The sequence below is a fragment of the Sturnus vulgaris genome, chromosome 17 (genome assembly GCF_052056855.1).
Source record: "Sturnus vulgaris isolate bStuVul1 chromosome 17, bStuVul1.hap1, whole genome shotgun sequence".
NCBI classification, from domain to species: Eukaryota; Metazoa; Chordata; class Aves; order Passeriformes; family Sturnidae; genus Sturnus; species Sturnus vulgaris.
Window position 1 is genome coordinate 7,580,204 of NC_142259.1, and position 20,046 is coordinate 7,600,249.

The window sequence follows — 20,046 nt, forward strand, 5'->3', positions numbered from 1 at the left end:
CGCTGGGAACCGGAGCGGAGACCCCCGCCCCACCCCGGCGGGCAGGAGGACGGGGCTGACCCCAGGCTAGCCTGGCCCCGGCCCGGGTAGCGCGGAGCGCGGCCGCCCCGCGCGGTCCTGCCCGGCCGCCGCGGTCGCCATGGCGATCGGCCCCGCGGCCAACCGCACGCCGCTTCCGGTGACGTCAGCGCCGACACGTGGATCCAAGATGGCGGCGTCGGCGGCAATGGTGAGTGCGGCGGGGCCCAGCCCGGCCCCGCGTCCCGCCCGCTGTTCCCCGGCCTGGCCCAGTGGCAGCCCCGGCGCGGGGCTCGGTGCGGGGGCTCCGGTCGGTTCTGCACCGCGCTGGGAGGGCTGCGGGCCCGGCCCCTGGCCGGAAGAGGCTCCCTGGTTCCGCCCGGGGCCTTGCAGCTGCCCCGTGTCTCCCGGCGGTGTCACCTGTGGAGGACAGAGCTCGGGCCACCGCTCGGTGCCCAGGGGCCCAGCGGAGCCCAGCGGGTGCCTGTCCCGCCTGCCCCGCGCTCCCTCGGCAGCAAAGTTGGCTTTCTTTCTTCCTTCTGCGGTTCTCGGCGTTGTCCGGGCAGGAGGGGCCGGGCGGGGGGCTCGGGGCGGTGTGCGTTGTAGGGAACATCGGCACTTCCTTTGCCTTCCCTTCCGAGGTGTCAGCCTGCGCCGGGTGCTGGTGCCAAACATAGAGGGTGTTGCTCTGTATGTGGTTTTCACAAATGTTTGGTGGTGGTTTTCTAGCAGCTGCTTCATCTTCCCGCGTCCCAGCATCTCTGTTACTGCTATTAAATTATTCCTTGAATCCTCGGAGAGCTGAAGGTGTTTCTGGTGCATCAGTGCTACCTCACAGAGGAGAAAAAGAGCTGCTGAGACATTTATTATCTGCCTTCAGGTCTTGTAGGAGTAAAACGGATTTCCTCCTTGCTTTTATAGGAGGATATTTTTGTGGCAATGCGCTGCAGGAATAGCGGTGTGGATAAAGGATGTGTGCTGATACAAAGGTCGCTGCTGGCTGGGCTGTGAGGTGACTCACGGAGAGACTGGGAGGGGATTGGGAGAGCCGAGGTTTTTCTTTAATTTGCTTTAAACATCTTCATACCCTGCTGGCTTTCCCCCAGGTGAGAAGGAAGGAGTGCTCAGCTGACTCTGAGAGTTAGGGATGGTCGTACTGGGAAATTTCCTTGTGGCTCTCTGTTGTAAGAAGGGCAGAGGATGCTGCCAGCAGCTCTCCTGGTGTTAAAGGAGCTCTGAAGTCAACGTGTGCAGGCAGCACTTGTCACCTGAAGGGCTCTCTGTGGCTCCAGCGCAGGGTGAGCAGGACAGGAATGTAATAAAGATGAGTTTATCCAAACAGTTGTCAGGATCATCCAAGGAGGCACCCTTGGAAAAGGAGATGAGTGTCAGGGTGCGTTTAGCACTGTTCTGTCTTGTTAACGTGCCTGAGGGCAGAATGAAGGTTACATATGTGAGAGAGCTTGTTGGTTTTTTTCCTTCCCACAGAGTTGTGGGTTGTGGCTTTCCCCCCTTTCTGTCACCATATTAAAAAAGTTTCAGTAAGGGGAATGGGAGAGCCATGTGAATCCATTTGAACAAATGGATCTGCACAGGTCGTTTTCCCTGTTTTTCTTCAAAACTGTATTTGAAAGTTAACAGCTCTTGATTATGGCCCTTTGATGTCCCTCTTGTCTTTCTCTGCCAAAAAGAGATGGGACAATTAATGATATCCATCACTGTCACTTCCTACTTCCTTTTCATCTTTTTGAACAAATACTATGTTCTGTTCTTCAGTTCTTATGTGGACTGTGAAACTCTTAAGACCTAAACCAGCCCTGGTACAGCACCAACTCAATTTAGATGCTTGAAATTGCTGCTGCTTGAGGATTTCTTCAAGCTGTTGGGAGTAACCTGGGCAGGGATGTCCTGGGTGCACATGGCCACGCCATGGACCCTCTGGAGCACGTTGGAGCTGTTGCAGAAAGCCCCAGGGAACAGCTGCTGTTTCCCCTTTCCCTTAAATAAATGCTGGAATTCAGACTCTGGCAGTGGTAGCTGGAGGGACAAGTGTGATAATAACTGGATGTTTTAGGGCCTCTTCATGCTGGGTCAGACTGGAATTTAGCGCACAAATCTTCTGTTTTGGCAGCATGAGTTGTGAGCCTTCTGTGAATTCACAGAAAATGGCAACATTGTTGTCAGTCTTTCTGAATGGGATAAACCTGGGGTTGTTTGCAAACCCTAAGACTAGTGATAATTATCCAGAAGGGCCTTTTTTGAGAGGGTTTGTGTGTGAACTTTTGACCTGAGGGACAGGAATGGGTGATTGTGCTCCTGCAGTTAGTTCTTTTATTTAGATCATATTCTCCTAAGAAATATGTCTGCATATAGGAAAATAATGAGGCTTAGGCAATCTGAACTATTTCTGCCTACTTAAAGCTCGGTTTTTCTCAGTCTGGGGTTGTGCATATTTGTTGTGCTACTTGTTGCATCATTACGCGATTTCCTGGCACCTCAGATGCAAGATTGTTATTTTAGGGGGTTTTGTGCGTGTTTTTGAAATGTAAATAATTGGAAAAGGCTGTGAAGCTGTGTTTCCTGTTTGCTGGAAGTCTGGGCTTTGCCAGGGCTCTGACTGAACCAAAATAGAGCTCCCTTCTGGAAGTTCTGACCTGGCACAGTAGAGAAGTCAGCTTGCAGGCATCCCCTGTGTGAGATGATCACCTGGCCAGGCCCGTGAGTTGCACAGATGTTTCGGTGGTGTCTATGTTGCCATTTCTAAGCTCCTGCCTTCGTTTGGAGAAGATAAAGCACATTTGTCAGTACAAGAGCAAAGGTCCTGATGAGAAAGGCCCCTGGCTTCAGCTTCCCTGTGCTCTGCCAGCACAGGAGCCTGCACTGGGCATTTCCTTCATATTTCACTTCCAAAGCTTCTCCCACCTGTTGCATAGCAGCTTTTCCATTTCTTGTTATCAGCTGTTCTTTCCTGGCAAGGCTTTAGAGTCACCCTCTTGTCTTTCCTGTTGCCTGGTGCTGCCTGACTCATCATCATCTGTATGCAAAGACAGCCTGATTTCTGCCAAAATTGTCATCAAAAATTTCATTTTCTGCATGCTCATGTGTCTCCTGAGTGTCTGCCAAAGTTCTGTCCTGGTCTTGTCACCTCCCAGCCCACTGGGCCACGGGTGGCAATGGTGTGGTTTTGGTTTTTGAGTAACAGTGTGTAGGTCAGTCACTTCAGTGAAAAATGAGATAAGGTCTGCAGGTTGCTGGCTGCTTTGGAGTGCAGTGTGGGACAAGAGTTCAGATTCCTTCCAGTGTTTCCCCTGTCCAGGAGACCTTTTTCTACTCTGTGGAGAGCCACTGAGCACTCCCTTTAAAGACTGGAAAGGCAAAATTTAGCGTAGCACAGAAAATAAGCCCCATGTTGCCTCAAGGCAGATAAGTATTGAAGGAAGGGCAGTTTTAACAAGAGTGTTTCCAAGCTGGGGCTTTATGCCTGCTCCAGTTGTATTTGGCTGTGCTTAGAATATATCTGAAAATCCTTTTTGTAAGCAGAAAAGATCACAGAATCACAGAATGATTTGGGTTAGCAGGGTCCTTAAAGTTCATTTTGTTCCACCCCACTGCCATGGGCAGGGACACCTTCCACTCTCCCAGATTGCTCTAAACTCCATCCAACCTGGTCTTCAACAATTCTAGGGATGGGGCAGCCACAGCTTCTCTGGACAGCCTGAGCCAATGCCTCACCATCCTCACAGGGAAGAATTTCTTCCTAATATACAATCCAACCCTATTCTGTCAGTTTAAAGCTGTTCCCCCCAGTCCTGTACTTCATGGTCTTGTAAATAGTCTCTCTCAATTTTTCTTGTAGGCTTCCTTCAGGTACTGGAAGGTCACATGTATCTGATGATTCAGTATTCATATTTTCTGTAGGTGCCTAGCATTTGCATCTTAAATACATTTTCAACCCTCTGTCTGCCTTTTTTTTTCCATCCTGCTCAATTCCACTAATTCTGGATGCTCTGGTTGGCCCTCACAGGTATCTGAGCTAGACACACTTTCCTTGCCTTAGAATAAGATGGGAGGAAGGTGATGAAGAAGAATTGTGGGGGGGAAATAAACACAGACTTTAAAAAAAATTTTCCCCCCAACCTGAGGAAGGATCCCTATGATAAAGCTGCTGCTTGTCCACACCTGGCCTGTGGAGTGTTCCCTCTGGTGCCATCAGACTGACTGACAGTGCTGAGGACACACAGGGACACTGGGGATTTGGTTTCCTACATGTGAAGCATTAGCTCAAGAGTTGTCCCAAACCAGATTTTTTTTGTTTTTCCAGTGGTGACATACAGGGAGTTCAGGAGAAGAGGCTGAAGCTAGTAGTGCTGTGGGGTTATAGCAGAGCTGATGTCCTAATCCAGGCAAGCTGCTGCTGGCTAATACTCTTAAAAGCTTGATTTTCATTTCACAGCCTTCCTGCCCGTGCTCGAGCTGGGTTACCTGAGGTAATAGGAGGGGCTGAGGAGGCAGCAAGGTGTGTTAAATAAAGGGTTTGCTGGGGCTCTGTTAGAGTCTGGGTTCTCCTGGAGTCCCCATGGAGCTGATTGAACCTTCCAGCCTGACTTGTCACCCTGTTCCCTAAAAAAGGGCTGATAAGGTTTTTGCCTTGTTACTGAGTTTTGCTGTGGCCTGGAGGGGTGAGGAAAGCAGAGTGGAGCAGGAGGGAGTGGTGATGTGACCATCCCCATGGTGCAGCTACTGGTGTCACACCTGACTCCACAGTAACTACTCTTGTGCAGGTAGTGGCCTGTGAGTGGATCTGTAATCAGCTGCAGGGTAATTGCTGCCGTGCAGAGCTGACACACATCCAGTGCCAGGGCTACAGCCTTCTTCTCTGCTAATCCATGGAGTTTTCTAACACAGGGAGCTCAGTGACAGCGAGCAGAAAAGTAAAGTGATGGCCTACTCGATGCCCCATGGTGCAGATAAAAACGGCATTTTTCTTGTGGTTGAGCAAAGCCAAAGTTTTCCTAATTACAGATGAAGGGACCTGCTGAGTGGAAAGTGACTTGATGAGGGTCACAAAACAAAGCTAAGAACAGCTTTTGTGAATTTAATTTCTGTTTAATCACCTGACTGCGCAGGTGTCTGGGATGAACATTTCCAGTGTTGTTGCCCATCTCTAATGTTGTTCCAGTGTTTCTGTTGTATTTTACTGTTCCTTCTCCTTTTTGCAGGAAAGGCTGAGATATGTGCTGGGCCTGCTGTTGTTGCTACACAGCACAGACTCGTTCTACGTGCCCGGGGTGGCTCCCATCAACTTCCACCGCAATGATCCCGTAGAAATCAAGGTAGGATAAACTCAGTGCTGTTAGTCTGTTTAGCTTGGGGTTTTTTTTCTTTTTTATACCATAGCAGCTAAAAAGGGCTAGGAAGTTAAATTTGGGGATCCTGTTGCTAAAATTTTGCATTCAGATATTTCCTCTGTTTCACAACGTTTGGGTCCCAGCATGATTCCTGTTATTGCCCCTGATCTGTACTACCAAATTCCTTCAGCAGTTGCACCAAAGTCCTCAAGATGTTGTTCTGTTTGGGAAAAGGGTCCCTTTCTCACTGTGGCTTTGAAGTGAGTTTAATTTCTCCAGCATTATGCTGACTCTAAAAGTGCTTACGCAGAGTGTGCCTTTGGGTGGAAGGTGAATGGTGGAATAAGGTCTGAATCAGACCTTCTCAATACCCAGTTTGCTCGTGTTGTGCCTTTAGGGAAATCCATGAGAAGCTCTTCCCAAGTGGAGGTGTTTGTCCTTGAGCCTTGCAGATCTTTCAGTCCAGCCTTGCTGAGAGCTGTTCCTGTGTACCGTTGCTGGTACTCAATGACAGAGCTGCTGCACCTATGCACGAGGAAGCCAGGCTTTGCTTTCAGACATCAGTGATTTATAGCCCATTTCATTTATTTTTCTAAAGTTGCGGCCTCTATCTCAGCAAATTCAGCACCCTCGGGGCTGCTGAGGTTGGCTGCTCCCACTGAAGCACAGCACAGTTTTCTCTTTGGCCACAGACTGCCAGACGTAGGCTATTTTTAAGCAAATGAGACTTGCCTGTGGCTACAGTAAGCTTCCCAGAAGAAGAGGGTTTTGGAATGGCTGTTCTCTAAGGGATTTCAGGAGCCAAATGCTTCCTCAAGTGCTAGGAAAGTCAGTGTGTTTGCCAGCACTCTTCCAATAAACAAGCTTGGCTGTGTTACAAAACACTTCTGTTTTTCAGAGCAACTGTGGTCTTGGCTATTGTGGTATGTCCCTGCACTTCCCTTGTACCCTGTGATTTGTGGAAAATCTCCAGGAATGCTTGTGGTTGGTCACCTTGTCTTCCCAGACTGATGGTTCTCTGGCTTCCCTTGCAGAGATTAAAATTGCTGAACTCTTCATAGCACTGGAGGTCAGACCTCTAGGTCCAGTGGGAGATGAATTTTTGTTTGAGGAAATCTTGTATGAAATGTGACTCTTGAACCTCTTTTGAGCTCTTTGTTGTTTCTTAGGACTCCAGAGAGACCTAAATTTGTGAAACCACCATATTTTGTTCTTTGAGTGTTTCTCTGTGAATGAATTGCTACTGGAAGTCTCCCAGGAACATCTGTCTCTGTTACTATTTTTAATATTAGTAGTAGTATCTTCTGGAAGTGAGCTTTATGGAAGGTGTCTTGAAGTAAGCATCAGCTTCTGGATGATGCTGAGAGGACAGGAAGTTATCTGGCTTTTTTTCCTGGAGATAATCCTTCTATTCTTCCTGCAGGCTGTGAAGCTGACGAGCTCCCGGACTCAGCTGCCGTACGAGTACTACTCACTGCCCTTCTGCCAGCCCAGCAAGATCACATACAAGGCTGAGAACCTCGGTGTGTACCTGTCAGACAGTGTGTGTGTGGGGGTGTTTACAGGGGTAAAAGCAATTGCAAGTGTCACTTCTGCTGAGCTGAGAGAACCTGCATGCTCTGTGTGGTGGCAAACAGCAGTGTTGGTGTGTTGGACAGAGGAAGTGCTTGTCCTGAAGGAGAGTGTGTAACCTGCTTCATAAACAGGGCTTGATATTTCTAACAAAGTAGCTATACTGACCTGCAGTCTTACCCTTGCACCTGGGCTAGCAAAGGAGACTTGCTGCAGAGTGCCTGGCAGCAGGATCAGCAGCAGGAAGCCTGGCAGTCTCCAACCCTGCCCATGTTTTCCTGTTTTCCAGGTGAGGTTCTTCGAGGGGATCGAATTGTAAATACACCTTTCCAGGTTTCCATGAATGTGGAGAAGAAATGTGAAGTTCTGTGCAACTTTCCCAACAAGCCAGTCACTCTGACAGTGGAGCAGAGCAAGCTCATTGCTGAGCGCATCAGGGAGGATTACTATGTCCACCTGTGAGTCATCTCGAGCATGGGGCTGTGTCTGGGGGAATTTAGTGCTGTGGACAAATTTGATCTGAAATCTGTGTTTTCAGCATTGCTGATAACCTCCCCGTGGCAACACGGCTGGAGTTTTATTCCAATCGTGAGGAAGAGGAGAAGAAGAAGGAGAAGGATGTGCAGTTCGAGCATGGATATAGGCTTGGGTTTATGGACAATAACAAGGTACAGAACTGAGGTGCTGTGTGAGGGTGCCTGGCGGAGATCTGGGTGTCTGTTAGAGGTCTGCCAGAGAGTAACAGAATTGGGAATGCATCCAAAAGATTTTACAGTGGAAATAAGAGAGAGGGTCTCTTGTGGGCAGAAGAGGGTGGGTGCTAGAAAGGTGGGAAAGCCAGGAATCCTTGTTTTTATTCACTGTGTAACTTCGGACAGACTCACGCAGTCCGAGTCTGAGCAGAGCAAAGGCACTGTCCCCCAAGACTGACTGATATCTGGTGTTGGAGTCTGCAGTTTTCCCTCACTGAAGCCGTTTTCTGCAGTTGCTGCTTCTCAGCTTTGCCTCTTCTTCCCACAGGGTGCTGATGTTTTATTTTATGTCACTGTTTCAGTTCTACCTGCACAACCACCTCTCCTTCATCCTGTACTACCACAGAGAGGATGTGGAAGAGAGCCAGGAGCACACCTACAGGGTGGTGCGCTTTGAGGTGATTCCCCAAAGCATTAAACTAGAAGGTAAGAGACTCTTGAGGAGGGAAGCAAGGGGGAAGAATCTCATGTGTGGACAAAAGTCGGATGCCACTGATGTATCAGAGTGCCAGTTGTTGCTTCACAGGGCACAGAAATGAGTCTAAATTATAAGAACAATAAACCGCTTTGTTATTAAGGAAGCACCAACAATAGAGATATCCATTAATTGCAATCCATGGAAAAGAAATTCCTGTTAAAAGATCTGAGTTTGAGGTTTTGGGGCTGGATTTTTTTGCACTGTGTCATCTGGCATGAGGCATGTCTGGCATTCTAGCTCTTGCTGTGGCACAGATCTCCCTGACTGGGACACTCTGTGCTGGTTCAGGGACATACAGGATATTTAGAAGTGTTCTGGGGGATTGAAATTTAAAAATAATGATTATAGGAAAACACTCCTACCTCAGTGAGCCCGATGGAAAAGGGTATCTAGAAGGGCAGTTGCTCATGGTGTGGATCACCCCACATAGCTCCCCTCTGGTGGGGCAGAGGTCTTGTTTCTCACCATATCATGTGGAATAGAGGATTTGTTCATGGTCTAGATCCTTGGCATCAGAACCTCTGGCTTTTATCCTTCCAGCTAAGGAGAGCCCTGTGCATAGCTTTCCTGAAAGTTTGTTAATGGTGCTCCACTGATGGTCAGGAGAATAGTTTTGCAAACTGCAGAGCAGGTGAGCAAGGAGCAAGTGCTTCCCCACCTGGAATTACTGCAACCCAGTGCCCTCAGGGTGATGCTCCATGGGAGAGGTGGTGTCTGAGGGAAGGGCTCACTGTGTGCCATGCTTTCTTTACAGACTTGAAGGCTGATGAGAAGAGCATGTGCACCCTGCCCGAAGCCACAGGCTCTGCCCCTCAGGAAATAGATCCTACTAAAGAGAACCAGTTACTCTTCACCTACTCTGTGCACTGGGAGGTGAGGCAGTGCTGGGGAGCTGGCTGGCAGTGATGCTTCAAGTGTCACTGGAGTTGTGGAAGACATTAGGAATGTGCTGGTGTGAGAAGAACTCTCCTGTTCTTTCAGGAAAGTGACATTAAGTGGGCTTCCCGCTGGGACACATACCTGACTATGAGTGACGTGCAGATCCACTGGTTTTCTATCATTAACTCAGTTGTGGTCGTCTTTTTCCTTTCAGGTGAGTGGATGTATGGGGAGAGGAAGGTTTTACCATTATCTGCAGGGAATTTTCTTTACACCTTAGCTGCAGGTGGCTTGAGGAGGATGTGGCCACATCTGAACCTGGTCAGAAGGAGCAGAAAACCAATTTAAAGCCACCCAGTTCAAGCAGTGTGCTGTGGGGTCAGGCAGTATCCAGCCTTTCTCATACTGGGGTCATTGAGGGAGTAAAAAAACCCCCAAGAAAGCCACAGTGCCTATTTCTGCTGGAATACTGCCTTCCCTGCTCCTTGAGGTTTTGTTTCTGTCTTTGCTGATGATTCAAGACCTCCTCTCCCAGCCAGAACAGTGTGTTGGTGGGAGCCATGTAGTTGCACAGCATGAGAGCAGCACAGCCATGTGGGAGCCTCTGAGCTGAACTCTGTGCTTATTTTCAGGGATTCTCAGCATGATCATCATCCGGACTCTGCGGAAAGACATTGCCAACTACAACAAAGAAGATGACATTGTATGTGTCTGTTCCTGGGGCTGGGATTAGAGGGAGGGAAGCACAGGCCAGGAGGAATCCAATGTGCAGACTTGGGTGTATTGTCTCTTCCCTTGCCCCTGTTTTCCTTTGACCCCTGGCCATGGGAGGACCAGTTGTGTCATGCTGTCACACATCTTTTTCTGCCTGAACAATCACATACCAGTTCAGATGTCTTCAGACCTAAGCAGAGACTGCAGACCGCTCTGTAAATATATGCCCTGGCATTGATATTTCAGGTCTCAGCTATTTTTGGCCCAAGAGGAAAGAAGTTTCTTGGCTAGAGTGGTAAAATTCAGTAGAAAATCTGGATCCAGGGAAGTTAACCTCTTAGGCTGGCTGTGGTAGGACCTTAATTTCCGAATATCACATCTAAATAACTTCACTTTTCTGTTGTTGCTGTAGGAAGATACCATGGAGGAATCTGGTTGGAAACTTGTGCATGGAGATGTCTTCAGGCCTCCACAGTACCCTATGATCCTCAGCTCTCTCCTGGGTTCTGGAATTCAGCTCTTCTGTATGATCCTGATTGTCATCTGTAAGTGGCACATGCTGCAGGGGGTGGCTGTAACACAAATGATGCTCGAGGATGTTTGATTTTACCCTGTGCTCACCTTACTGGAAGGAGGCCCATGAAACTGCTTCCTGTTGCCATCATCCTGGGCTTGGCACTGCAGATCTGCTGGATGACATTGCCCAGTAGAAGGCAGCTTTGTATGATTATATTTCCTTTGCCAAGCTGTGAGCCCTGGCTGATAGTGGGCTGGGAGACTTTTGCACAGGTGTGCCTTGCCTGCTGAGCTGCACATGCCCCCATCCCTGGGGAAGCTGAGGCTGAAACGTGGTCTGTAGCCGAGATCAAAGCTGTGCCTTCCTCTCTGGCCGATGCTGGAGGCTGTGGATGTGTTATGCTGTGACGGAAATCAGGCCTGTGCAGAGATTGCAGACAGGACAGGCCCCTGTCCTCCAGCTGCTGCAGCACTTGTCCCTCAGAGTTGCTGTTCCTTGTCCTGTTTCCCTCTGCAGTTGTTGCTATGCTGGGGATGCTGTCGCCTTCAAGCCGGGGCGCGCTGATGACAACTGCCTGCTTCCTCTTCATGTTCATGGGGTAGGTGTCTCCATGGCTTCTCCCCCCGTGCTGTCCCGTCTCTTCCCAGCAACAACAGCTCATTTTCATCGTCTTGGCTTGTTTCTGTCCAGGGTTTTTGGTGGATTCTTTGCTGGCCGCTTATACCGGACTCTGAAAGGCCATCGATGGAAGAAGGGAGCCTTTTGTGTGAGTCTTGGATGTTCTGTGCTGTTTATCCAGGTTTGCTGATGGCAAGATCTGTGGATAAGCTCCACATGTTTGTGGTAACTGAACACAGTCTGGCTGTGCTGCATATTTGCTGTGGGTTGAGTCTTTGTAGCTGTACAGAAAAGGCACTACCAGAGCACGTACTAGAGCAAAGAGGATTGTCCAAGATCTTCCACACAGCCCAGCTCTGTGTCCTTGTCCTGTAGCAAAAGGGACACTTCCTCCACAGTGTCCTTGTGCCTTGTAGCAGGAATGGACTCATTCCATAGGAACATCTGGCTGATGTGTCAGGTGCTTTCTCTTATGGTTCCTCTTGCAGACAGCGACGCTGTACCCGGGTGTTGTCTTTGGCATCTGCTTTGTCCTCAACTGCTTCATCTGGGGGAAACACTCCTCTGGTGCGGTAGGTGCCACCCTCAACCTGGGGCCTGCTGGGTGGGAAAGGGTGACTGGGCTGATAGGGACTCTCTTGGCTTCCCAGGTGTTTCCAAGTGGGTGGCTGGAGGGTTGGCTTGGCTGATGACATCGGTCCCCAGGACAGGAGAGCTGTCAGCCTCACTTCTGTGGCTCTTGGTGTGATTCCAGGTGCCTTTCCCTACCATGGTGGCCTTGCTCTGCATGTGGTTTGGGATCTCCTTGCCCTTGGTCTACCTGGGTTACTACTTTGGATTTCGCAAGCAGCCGTATGACAATCCTGTACGGACAAATCAGATTCCCAGGCAGATCCCGGAGCAGAGGTGGTATATGAACAAATTTGTAGGGTGAGTGATAAGTGTCTGAGAAATACGGTGAGTTAAGCCCCCTGCCCTCAGTCGCCTTGAGATGCTGAGTGTCACGTTCTGTTGCTCTCTGGACATGGACAGAGGGCAGGGCAGATCATGTTCCTTGAGATTAATTATCCATTGATAATTTGGATGTGGTATGAGGGGTAGCCATGGTACATGCTCAACAGTGGGAGCAGCTGTGCCATTGCCTGTAAAATTTAGTAATCTTGAAATGTAGAGCCTTTACTTGGAGAGTTTTGTGTGGTTATAAGGAATTTTTAATGTCCAGACAGTTATATTGTGATGCTTACGGTTTTTGTTTCTGCTCTGTAGGATCCTCATGGCTGGTATTCTGCCTTTCGGAGCCATGTTCATCGAACTGTTCTTCATTTTTAGTGTAAGCATTTTACTCACTTTCCTCCTCAGTAGGATTCCTTTCATACCATAGCTTGTGAAAGGGAGGGGGCTTCCACTGGCGCAGTTTTCTATTCCTGTATTCTCTGAAGGGGGTAGCTGGTTTCTTCCAGGCCATTCAGTAGTTTCCAGAGACAGCTAGGGGACTCTGCTGGTGGTTTGAAGGATTGTGGTGAAGACAAAATTTACTGTAACATTACATCCAGGAGGGGTTTCTGGTCTTGAGACAATCACTGTTCTACTACTACCCATTTTTCACCTTGTATGGATGTGGAAGAATGTGCTGTTCCATTGCTTTTTGCAACCTGTATCCTCTGAAGTGGCATTGTGAAATGCATTAGATCTGTGGTTTCATCTAGGTGAGGCTGAGGGGCTCCCTATTTTCCCCTGGCTGGCTGCCAGAACTTAATCCCACATTCGGTGATTGATCACAGTAACATGGAAACAAATTCCTGCTGTGTGTTTATTTCAGGCAATCTGGGAGAACCAGTTCTATTACCTTTTTGGCTTCCTGTTCCTGGTGTTTATAATTCTGGTGGTATCCTGCTCCCAGATCAGCATTGTCATGGTGTATTTCCAACTCTGTGCTGAGGTGAGATTTCCATATTTGTAATTTGGGTAGCTGAGGGTACTTGCTCCTGGAAAAGCACAGATCATATTATTGCTGCTGCTCAGCAAAAGATTGCTGTGTCCCAGCTTCACAGGTGTGATTGTCCCCATTGTCTCTTCACTCTAAAGGGAATTAAAGCTCCTTGATTCTCTGTTAAGCTGGAAACTATGGTTTCATACCAGGAATTCTGCTGGGCACAGAGTGTTTTGAGCTGTTCCCAAACTGTTCCATTCCACATATAAAATAAAATGCAGGAGCCATGTCCTTGAGCCACAGGTGCTTTTAGCCTGACTGTCAGCATCACATCTCTTGGTTTGAGAACACTTTTGTGACAGAAAAAGTCCCCCCACTCCCAAATTGTGGATTTCCTTTGAAGAAAGATGGGTGGTGGTCTCCCTGCCCTGGAATGGTCACAGCTTCCCTGAGGCAGTGCCTGGGGAGAAGAAAGTCTGGGGGATAATGAGGCTCTTTATCCTGTCAGGATTACCGTTGGTGGTGGAGGACCTTCCTGGTGTCTGGAGGATCTGCCTTCTATGTGCTGATCTACGCTGTCTTCTACTTTGTGAACAAGGTATTCCTCCTGGGTGAAATTGCCGAGGTTTTGGGGATGACTGTGGGATTTCAGAAAGGAAATGGTGCTGAGTCTCAGTCTGCTCACGCAAGTGCCAAAGGCAGTTCTGACAACCCTTCCAGACAGGAGAGAGGAGTGTGCCCCAGGATTTGTGCAGAGCAGCATTCCCTGATACCACCTCAAAGGAGAATCTCTCTTCAGCTGGATAAAAATGAAAGTTTTCCTCCCTTTACTAGAACTCCCCTTGCACTGATTGGTTTGTTGCCTCTGTGCGTTATTTTGCTGATTTTTTTTTTTTTTGTCCTCTTCTGTTTCAGCTGGATATTGTTGAGTTCATTCCCTCCTTACTGTACTTTGGCTACACTGCCCTCATGGTCCTGTCCTTCTGGCTCCTGACGGGCACCATTGGCTTCTACGCAGCCTACATGTTCGTGCGGAAGATCTACGCCGCCGTGAAAATCGACTGAAGCTGGAACACCCCCAGCAGGAATCAGACACCTCTGAACACGTGTCCTCCCGGGAGGGACAGGGACATCTTCTCCCAACACTTTTTAAGGGAACAAAAATCCAGTGGGAGAGTCACAAGAGAAATAATTAACTCCTCGATTTGGAATGTAACTTTGGCACAGTGTACATGGATTCTGGGCTACTTCTGCGGGGAAAAAGGGGTCTGTAGATACCTTACATTTTAACTTTATTATCCTGTTCCATATTTGAGGGAGTTTTTTAGCAGAGAAATATCCCTCTGTATAAGTAAACCCCCTTTTTGCTAATCCATCCTTTTTTTTATGTTGATGATGAACGGATTTGAGACAGCAGTGGAAACACTTGTGAAAACGTTTTCTTCCAGCCCCTGGGGTGCTCTAGGATTCAGGGAGACTCTTCAGACCAAGTATCAGACTGGGTTTTTCTCCTGCCTTCGTGTCTGCACGGAAGAGGGAGCTTGACTATGGCAGAATAACCAGAGCCTAAAAGCTCACCCAGCGAGAGTCCAGCGCACTCTGATCACCGAAGTCCCAGCTTCGGATTGTTTACAATTTGCTGGAGGTGCCATTGGGAGCCTGGGAAGTGCAATTTCACCCTGAGAGAGCTTGAGCAACCTTCGGCATCTCCCTCCCTCCAGCCTTGGACAGCACAGGCCGCTGTGGGAGGGTGGGATCGCCTCTCCCGCCGAAGGCAGGACACATGTCCTGGTGGAAGTGACGTGCTTGTGCTGGAATACAGGACTGGAAGGATGCGTGAGGTAACTGCAGGAGTTTGTTCTGTCAGTAGCTCTGCTCTGGATGAGTGAGGAATCAGGGCAGGCTCCTTCCTGGGAATGCCACTGGGATCCTGCAGAGCCTGTGGGAGATGCCTGCAGTGCCGTGGTGTTAGTGCCAAGTGATTTGAGGCAGTGTTGGGCCCAAGCTGCCCCAGGGCTGTGCAGGCCATGCTGAAGGGGCTGGCACAGGTAGGTTGCCCCCTGAGCTTTCCCATGGCTGGGAGTGGTGCTCTCTCGCTGGCCCTGTGCTCTGGCTGCCCTTGCTGCTCTCTGCTCCTCTGAAATTCTCTACCTCCAGGGAACAGGAAAAGTGTACACCCCATAGCTGTATTTTGTTCTTCACAGAAAATAGTCCAGGCTCTCCTGGATACCTGACATGGGCTCTTCTTTTCCCATGGCTTGATGCCTGAATCAGCCCTTGGGAAGCTCTTTTTAAAAGAGGTTAAAGTTAAATAAGGTTGTATTTTTTGTTTTGGGTTTTTTTTTTTTTTTGGGTCATTCCGGTGATATTTATCAGTAAAAAGGTTCCACATTGCAGTGAAGGCTCCCTCCATCCCCAGACTCACTGTATTCAGCCAGGACTACAGAGGAGAGGTTTTTTTAGTGAGATCTATGAAAAGTTTTCTTCTTGGTCATTGGAAGACCTTACTCCAGCTGCCACAGGTCACATCATTCCAACCCAAAACTGTCCAAAGCCCTTCTTGCTCCCAGGGAGGGCTTTGGGGCCTTTTTAAACCCCAACTTCCTCCAGGTCCATGCAAGGGCCTGTGTCCTTTCCTGTCAGCCCTGCCCCTCTTTCCAAAGTCTAATCAGCCAGGAATCATGGACGGAAAAAGGGAGGAGGGGATGTGTGAGCCAACTGTGCTGTGGAGTCCTGTGTCAGTTCTGATTTGAGGTCCCTGAGATTTTCGTTGATTTTTTTTTTTTTCTTTTTTTCTTCTGCCCATGCCCCAGTGGAGAGGCTCAGCCAGCATTGATTTCTCTCCCTTCCTTGAAGTGTTTTCTCTGTATTCTTTGTAATTTTTAATTAATGTATGTATTCTTTGTGTCCTATTGTAAATAAATCTGCCATTGTCCTGTCATCTTGCTCTCTTGGGTTCTCCTAAGCCACTTCTGGAGAATTTCTTTGTTTAACATTTGGCCTGTTCGATACCCATGTGGTCTGTGATGTGTGGCTTCAGCCAGAAGCAGAGCTTGGAATACTCTGGCTTTCTTTGTAATATTTTTCTCTTAGTAAACTAAATTTTTTCCAATGTGGCATGCCCCGAATGCTGCCAGAAATTGTGATTATGCCACCATTTGAGGCATTTGGATCTGCTGATGCTGTACTGCTGGGTAAGATCACTTGAGCAACTCATGTCTTGTGTGAGACCCCTTGTTTGACGTGTGGCATTGATGGGCAGAGCAGCAGAACTGTTGGATGGCAGTGCTGGGCAGTGCTTTAGAGCAGCAGAGGGGAGAGGACAGCTCAGAAGGGAGCTGCCATTCCTTCCTCTGAGCTGGAGTTTGAGAAGTGCTGCTGCTGCAGAAGCTGAGCCCTCAGCATTGGCTTCCAGCTCCACTGGCTTCCCAGAGTTTGTGTGTTTCTGCTAGGGGGTGTGTGGCAGGGGATCAATGAGCCTCTGCTGGAATGCTGGCTGAGGGAGGCAAAGCAAATTCCCTTTTCCTGAGATGGTTTGCCCAGCAGAGCAATGGATGTGATTCCTCCAGGTTATGGAGTCCAGTGTCGAGGGCTGCTGAGTGTCTGTGAGTGAGACCAGAGCTGGCAAATACTTGAATCAAAACTCATAAATCATCAGAATAATCCCTTCTCCCTTTAAAAAGGCAGAGGAAGCTTCAGCTCCACTACCAGGACAATCCATGCTGAACTTCCCATTTTTGGCAGATGAGTGTATTCATGTTCTGTCGCAGTCCTCAGTGCCAGGAGAAAGATGCTGAGGAAAGGGCACGTTTTAATGATGGCTGAATTAGGAATGAAAACTAGAACTGAAAACTAGATCATACTTAGACAAGCACCTAACACTGATCATGGCTGTCAGCTTTTAATCCATGTTCTGAAGGACAATCCCAAGAGGGGCCTGTGTGCTCTGCCCTTTTTCATCTTCAAATGCTGCTGGTGCCAGCAGCCAGCTGTAGCTTAAGCTGAGGTTTGGTGCTGGTTCTCCTGCCTGTGGGGAGCAGAGCATGTTTGGGTTATTTGGGAGGGGGAGTGGGCTGGACTTTTCTGAAATGCTGCCACACAGGCTGGAAATTTTAGTGAAACCAAGTGACCAGAACTTTGTCTAACGAACATCATTCTCCTTGACAGGGGATTATGGTGTCTGCTGTGGCTGCCTCCCCAGTGGGGTGCTGGCTTGTTTTCTTTTTTCTTGTGGGTCTAATTCTTTGCTTGGAAGAAATTTCAAAACCTCTGTGGCTTCATGTAGGGAACTGTGTCTTTGATCTGCCTTATGATTCTATCTTGTCTTAATCCAACCAAAACTCAAACTCCCATCCATGAAGACACCTGGGGTAGATCATCCAAATGCTTTTAATAAACAACTTCATTATAAAAGATGCTTTTAATTTGAACTTCATTTTGCGAGAGCTAATTTCAGTGATGAACCATGCATTTCCTAATGGCACTTAATTACAATTTAAAAACCTTGTTTACAGCCCCCAAAATACTCCATTAAAAGAGGTCATTCACTCTGTGTAAAAGTGCTAGAAAGTTTGTTTTTAGAAAACCAGTTGAGCTTTTACAATGGGAAGTTTCTGGCTTTGGCAGCTGTAGCTGCAGGGAGGGAGGTCAGACACGGGGTCTGTCCAGAACCAGCACAAGAAGGGACAGTGTGAATAGCAGCCCTGGGGAGGGACACTGTGGCTTTCCCATCCCCTCCCACGGCTAATCCCAAACCTTTCACATTCCAATGGGATTTACAGGCTCTTGTGGGAGATGGCAGAGCTTGTGCTGGGAGAGGGTTCTTGGCATGACTTCTGGCTGCAGAGGCCACTCAGTAGCTTTTCTTCCAGCAGCAGTTTTGGAGCTTGGCTTCTCCCAGGGGTTCTACAGGTTCTTTTTTGTCCTTCTTGTAGCCACCCCACGTCTCAAGAGTAAATCAGACAGCTCTGTGTTCTTCAATATCCTCATTTAAGGAAAACACTGGTTCAAGTGTTACAAAACAGTCTTTCTAAAAATTGCTCCTAGATATCAGGAATCACTAAAGTGGGAAAGCTCCACAAAGCATTAAGGCTGAGGCACTCAGTAGGGTGAAGAGAACTCAAACTCCAGAGAGGCTTCTAGCAGAAGTTCTGGGATGTGCTACAGCGGGCTGTGAGCAAAGCTTGTATTACCTTCAAGCACAAGACACTGACTACAGAGGGAGAAGGGCTGCAGGCAGGTCCCTGCCTGTTCACCTGCACACTCAGGCAGCCTGGCCTGTCCCAGGTGTTGGAGGCTGTGCCTGTCCTGCAGGCCCTGGAGCTGTCTCCAGTCCACTCAGTACTTTCCATGCTAGAGCTGGTTATCCCCTTGCACAGTAGTTCAAAACAAAAACACAAAAGTGAGGGATAGTTGGTTTGTAACATGACACTTCAATGTTGAGGATTTTTCCTCCAGCTGAAGGGCTGACCTATTTATAGTAATATAAAAAATAATTCCAAATTCCCTGGTTTTCTTTTGCAATGCTTTTAACTTTCCTTGTCACTGTGATCTGATACAGAGAGGCTCCCTCTGTGTCATATATGCTCTATTTCCATGCTGGTATTTAGGCACTGGTGGAAAGGACCACGCAGACCTGGCTTCAAACACGAGCACAAAGTGAGGAAGGTGCTTCAGGCTCCTCCTGCAGCTCACCTGTGCACATGAAAACAAAACGTAGCTTGAACAGGAAAGCCAAGCTCATCTCCGGGTAGGGATTTGTGAGAGGCAGAATGTGATCTGTTTTCTGGTCTCATTTCTGAACACCAGTTCTATTTTTGCTTGACCTGTTTGCATGCCAGTCTGAAGTGTTTAGTGGTGTCTGGCCTGTGGGAAGATGTAGAGCTGGCTCCTGGTAAAGATTGCAGACTATCCCAGAAGAAAACTTACCTACAGCCATAAGAATACCTGCAACGTGTAGGATTCCTAGAGTATCCTTCTTACAGAAGGAAGCAAGTCCATCATTGGGAATAGCCAGAGGTGAGCCTAATGTGAGTGTGCATGGATTGTGCAGCAGGGACAATAGAACCTGAGAGGTGGTGGGGAATAGGAATAGTGGTCCTGTAGGCAGCTGGAGCAGTGGTATTAGCATCTTCCTGGCAGCTTCCAGCTGCTTTCCAAGAAAGGATCAGTATGGCTGTGGTATGTTATGGTAAACAGGCGTGGAAAGGGCGAGAGGTGCCAGAGCTGGGGACTGGGTGAAAAGATGGGGCTTCCCAGATCCAACAGATAGGCTAAACCAAACCTCCTCCTACCACACAGGGGTCAGCCAGGATGGGATTCAGCACTTCAGGTAGCAGCTCCCATCTCTAGGAACTGGGAAAAATAAAATAAATGGAAAAGACACAAATTTTGGATGAGGATGGAAACCTGAAGTGGTTCTGTTTGAGCCATTTATCCACTTCACTGTTCAGTGGCAGAATAGCTCCAGGGCTTGGGCAGGCAATTAACTAAAAATAGGCACCTGAGGGAGAATTCAGTCAGCCTGACTAACTGGGATTAGAGGATAAGCAAGAAGGTAGGGTGATGGGAAGCACATCTTTGAAGATTTATTTGTGGAAATTTTAATTGCAGGCAGCAGAAAATGCCTCTGTGGGGTTGTTCTGTTCAGAGAGCAAAGGCGGTGCAATGGCAGAGAAAGGAAAAGGGGATTTTTTCAGTGAACTGCAGGAAATCTTCCCAGCAGCTGCCGTTCACCTGTCAGCAAGGAAGGAATTAAAGAACAAAGAGCTGAGCTCAACAAAAGTACTGAAACCATCAATCTACCAGAGATGAGAAAAGGATTCCAGCTGAAGTGACACCATTTTTCAACACTGAGGCTAAAGAGCAGCAATGTTGTGAGACAGAGAAAGGGGTCTGTCACAACGCGGTGTGCAGGTATTCTGTCATGTGAAATTCAGTGGAAGCAAATGCAAGATAACACGTTGTTCCTTCTACAAATGGATTTTGAGTGAGCTGTAATCCCAGAGGGAAAAAGATCTTCAGCCTTTCCCAGGGTTCTGGCAATCTGAGCCCGGAAGGATGGGCAAGAGTTAATCCTCTGCTGCCAGGGAGTGGCTTGGCTATTTGTTAGTTCTAGGGGGACGTTAGATCCTTGGCTTTCTGAGAATCCAGGGTCTGATTTAAAAGGGCTGGCAAGTTCATGCCCTGTCTTTGTGTTGATTGGAGGTCTATGGGTTTGT

The 20,046-nt window shown here is 48.3% G+C and overlaps 1 protein-coding gene across 1 annotated transcript; it reads left to right on the top strand.

The window, feature by feature from the left end:
• Positions 1 to 139: 139 nt before the first annotated feature.
• Positions 140 to 15,767, top strand: TM9SF4 (transmembrane 9 superfamily member 4). The gene is made up of 18 exons (XM_014890096.2): positions 140 to 229; positions 5,238 to 5,351; positions 6,790 to 6,889; positions 7,228 to 7,396; positions 7,477 to 7,606; positions 7,993 to 8,116; positions 8,923 to 9,041; positions 9,150 to 9,261; positions 9,680 to 9,750; positions 10,174 to 10,306; positions 10,795 to 10,876; positions 10,969 to 11,044; positions 11,385 to 11,468; positions 11,651 to 11,826; positions 12,163 to 12,226; positions 12,716 to 12,835; positions 13,335 to 13,424; positions 13,742 to 15,767. Exons 1-18 carry the CDS (start codon positions 140 to 142, stop codon positions 13,889 to 13,891), a joined length of 2,004 nt encoding a protein of 667 aa, XP_014745582.1. The 3' UTR covers positions 13,892 to 15,767.
• Positions 15,768 to 20,046: the final 4,279 nt, after the last annotated feature.

Bases quoted from the DNA above. Each gene is read 5' to 3' on its own strand.
- TM9SF4 (XM_014890096.2), top strand. From the start codon at position 140: ATGGCGATCGGCCCCGCGGCCAACCGCACGCCGCTTCCGGTGACGTCA. The intron at 7,607-7,992 runs GTACAGAACTGA...TCACTGTTTCAG, and splicing joins GGTTTATGGACAATAACAAG to TTCTACCTGCACAACCACCT. The intron at 13,425-13,741 runs GTATTCCTCCTG...CTTCTGTTTCAG, and splicing joins TCTTCTACTTTGTGAACAAG to CTGGATATTGTTGAGTTCAT.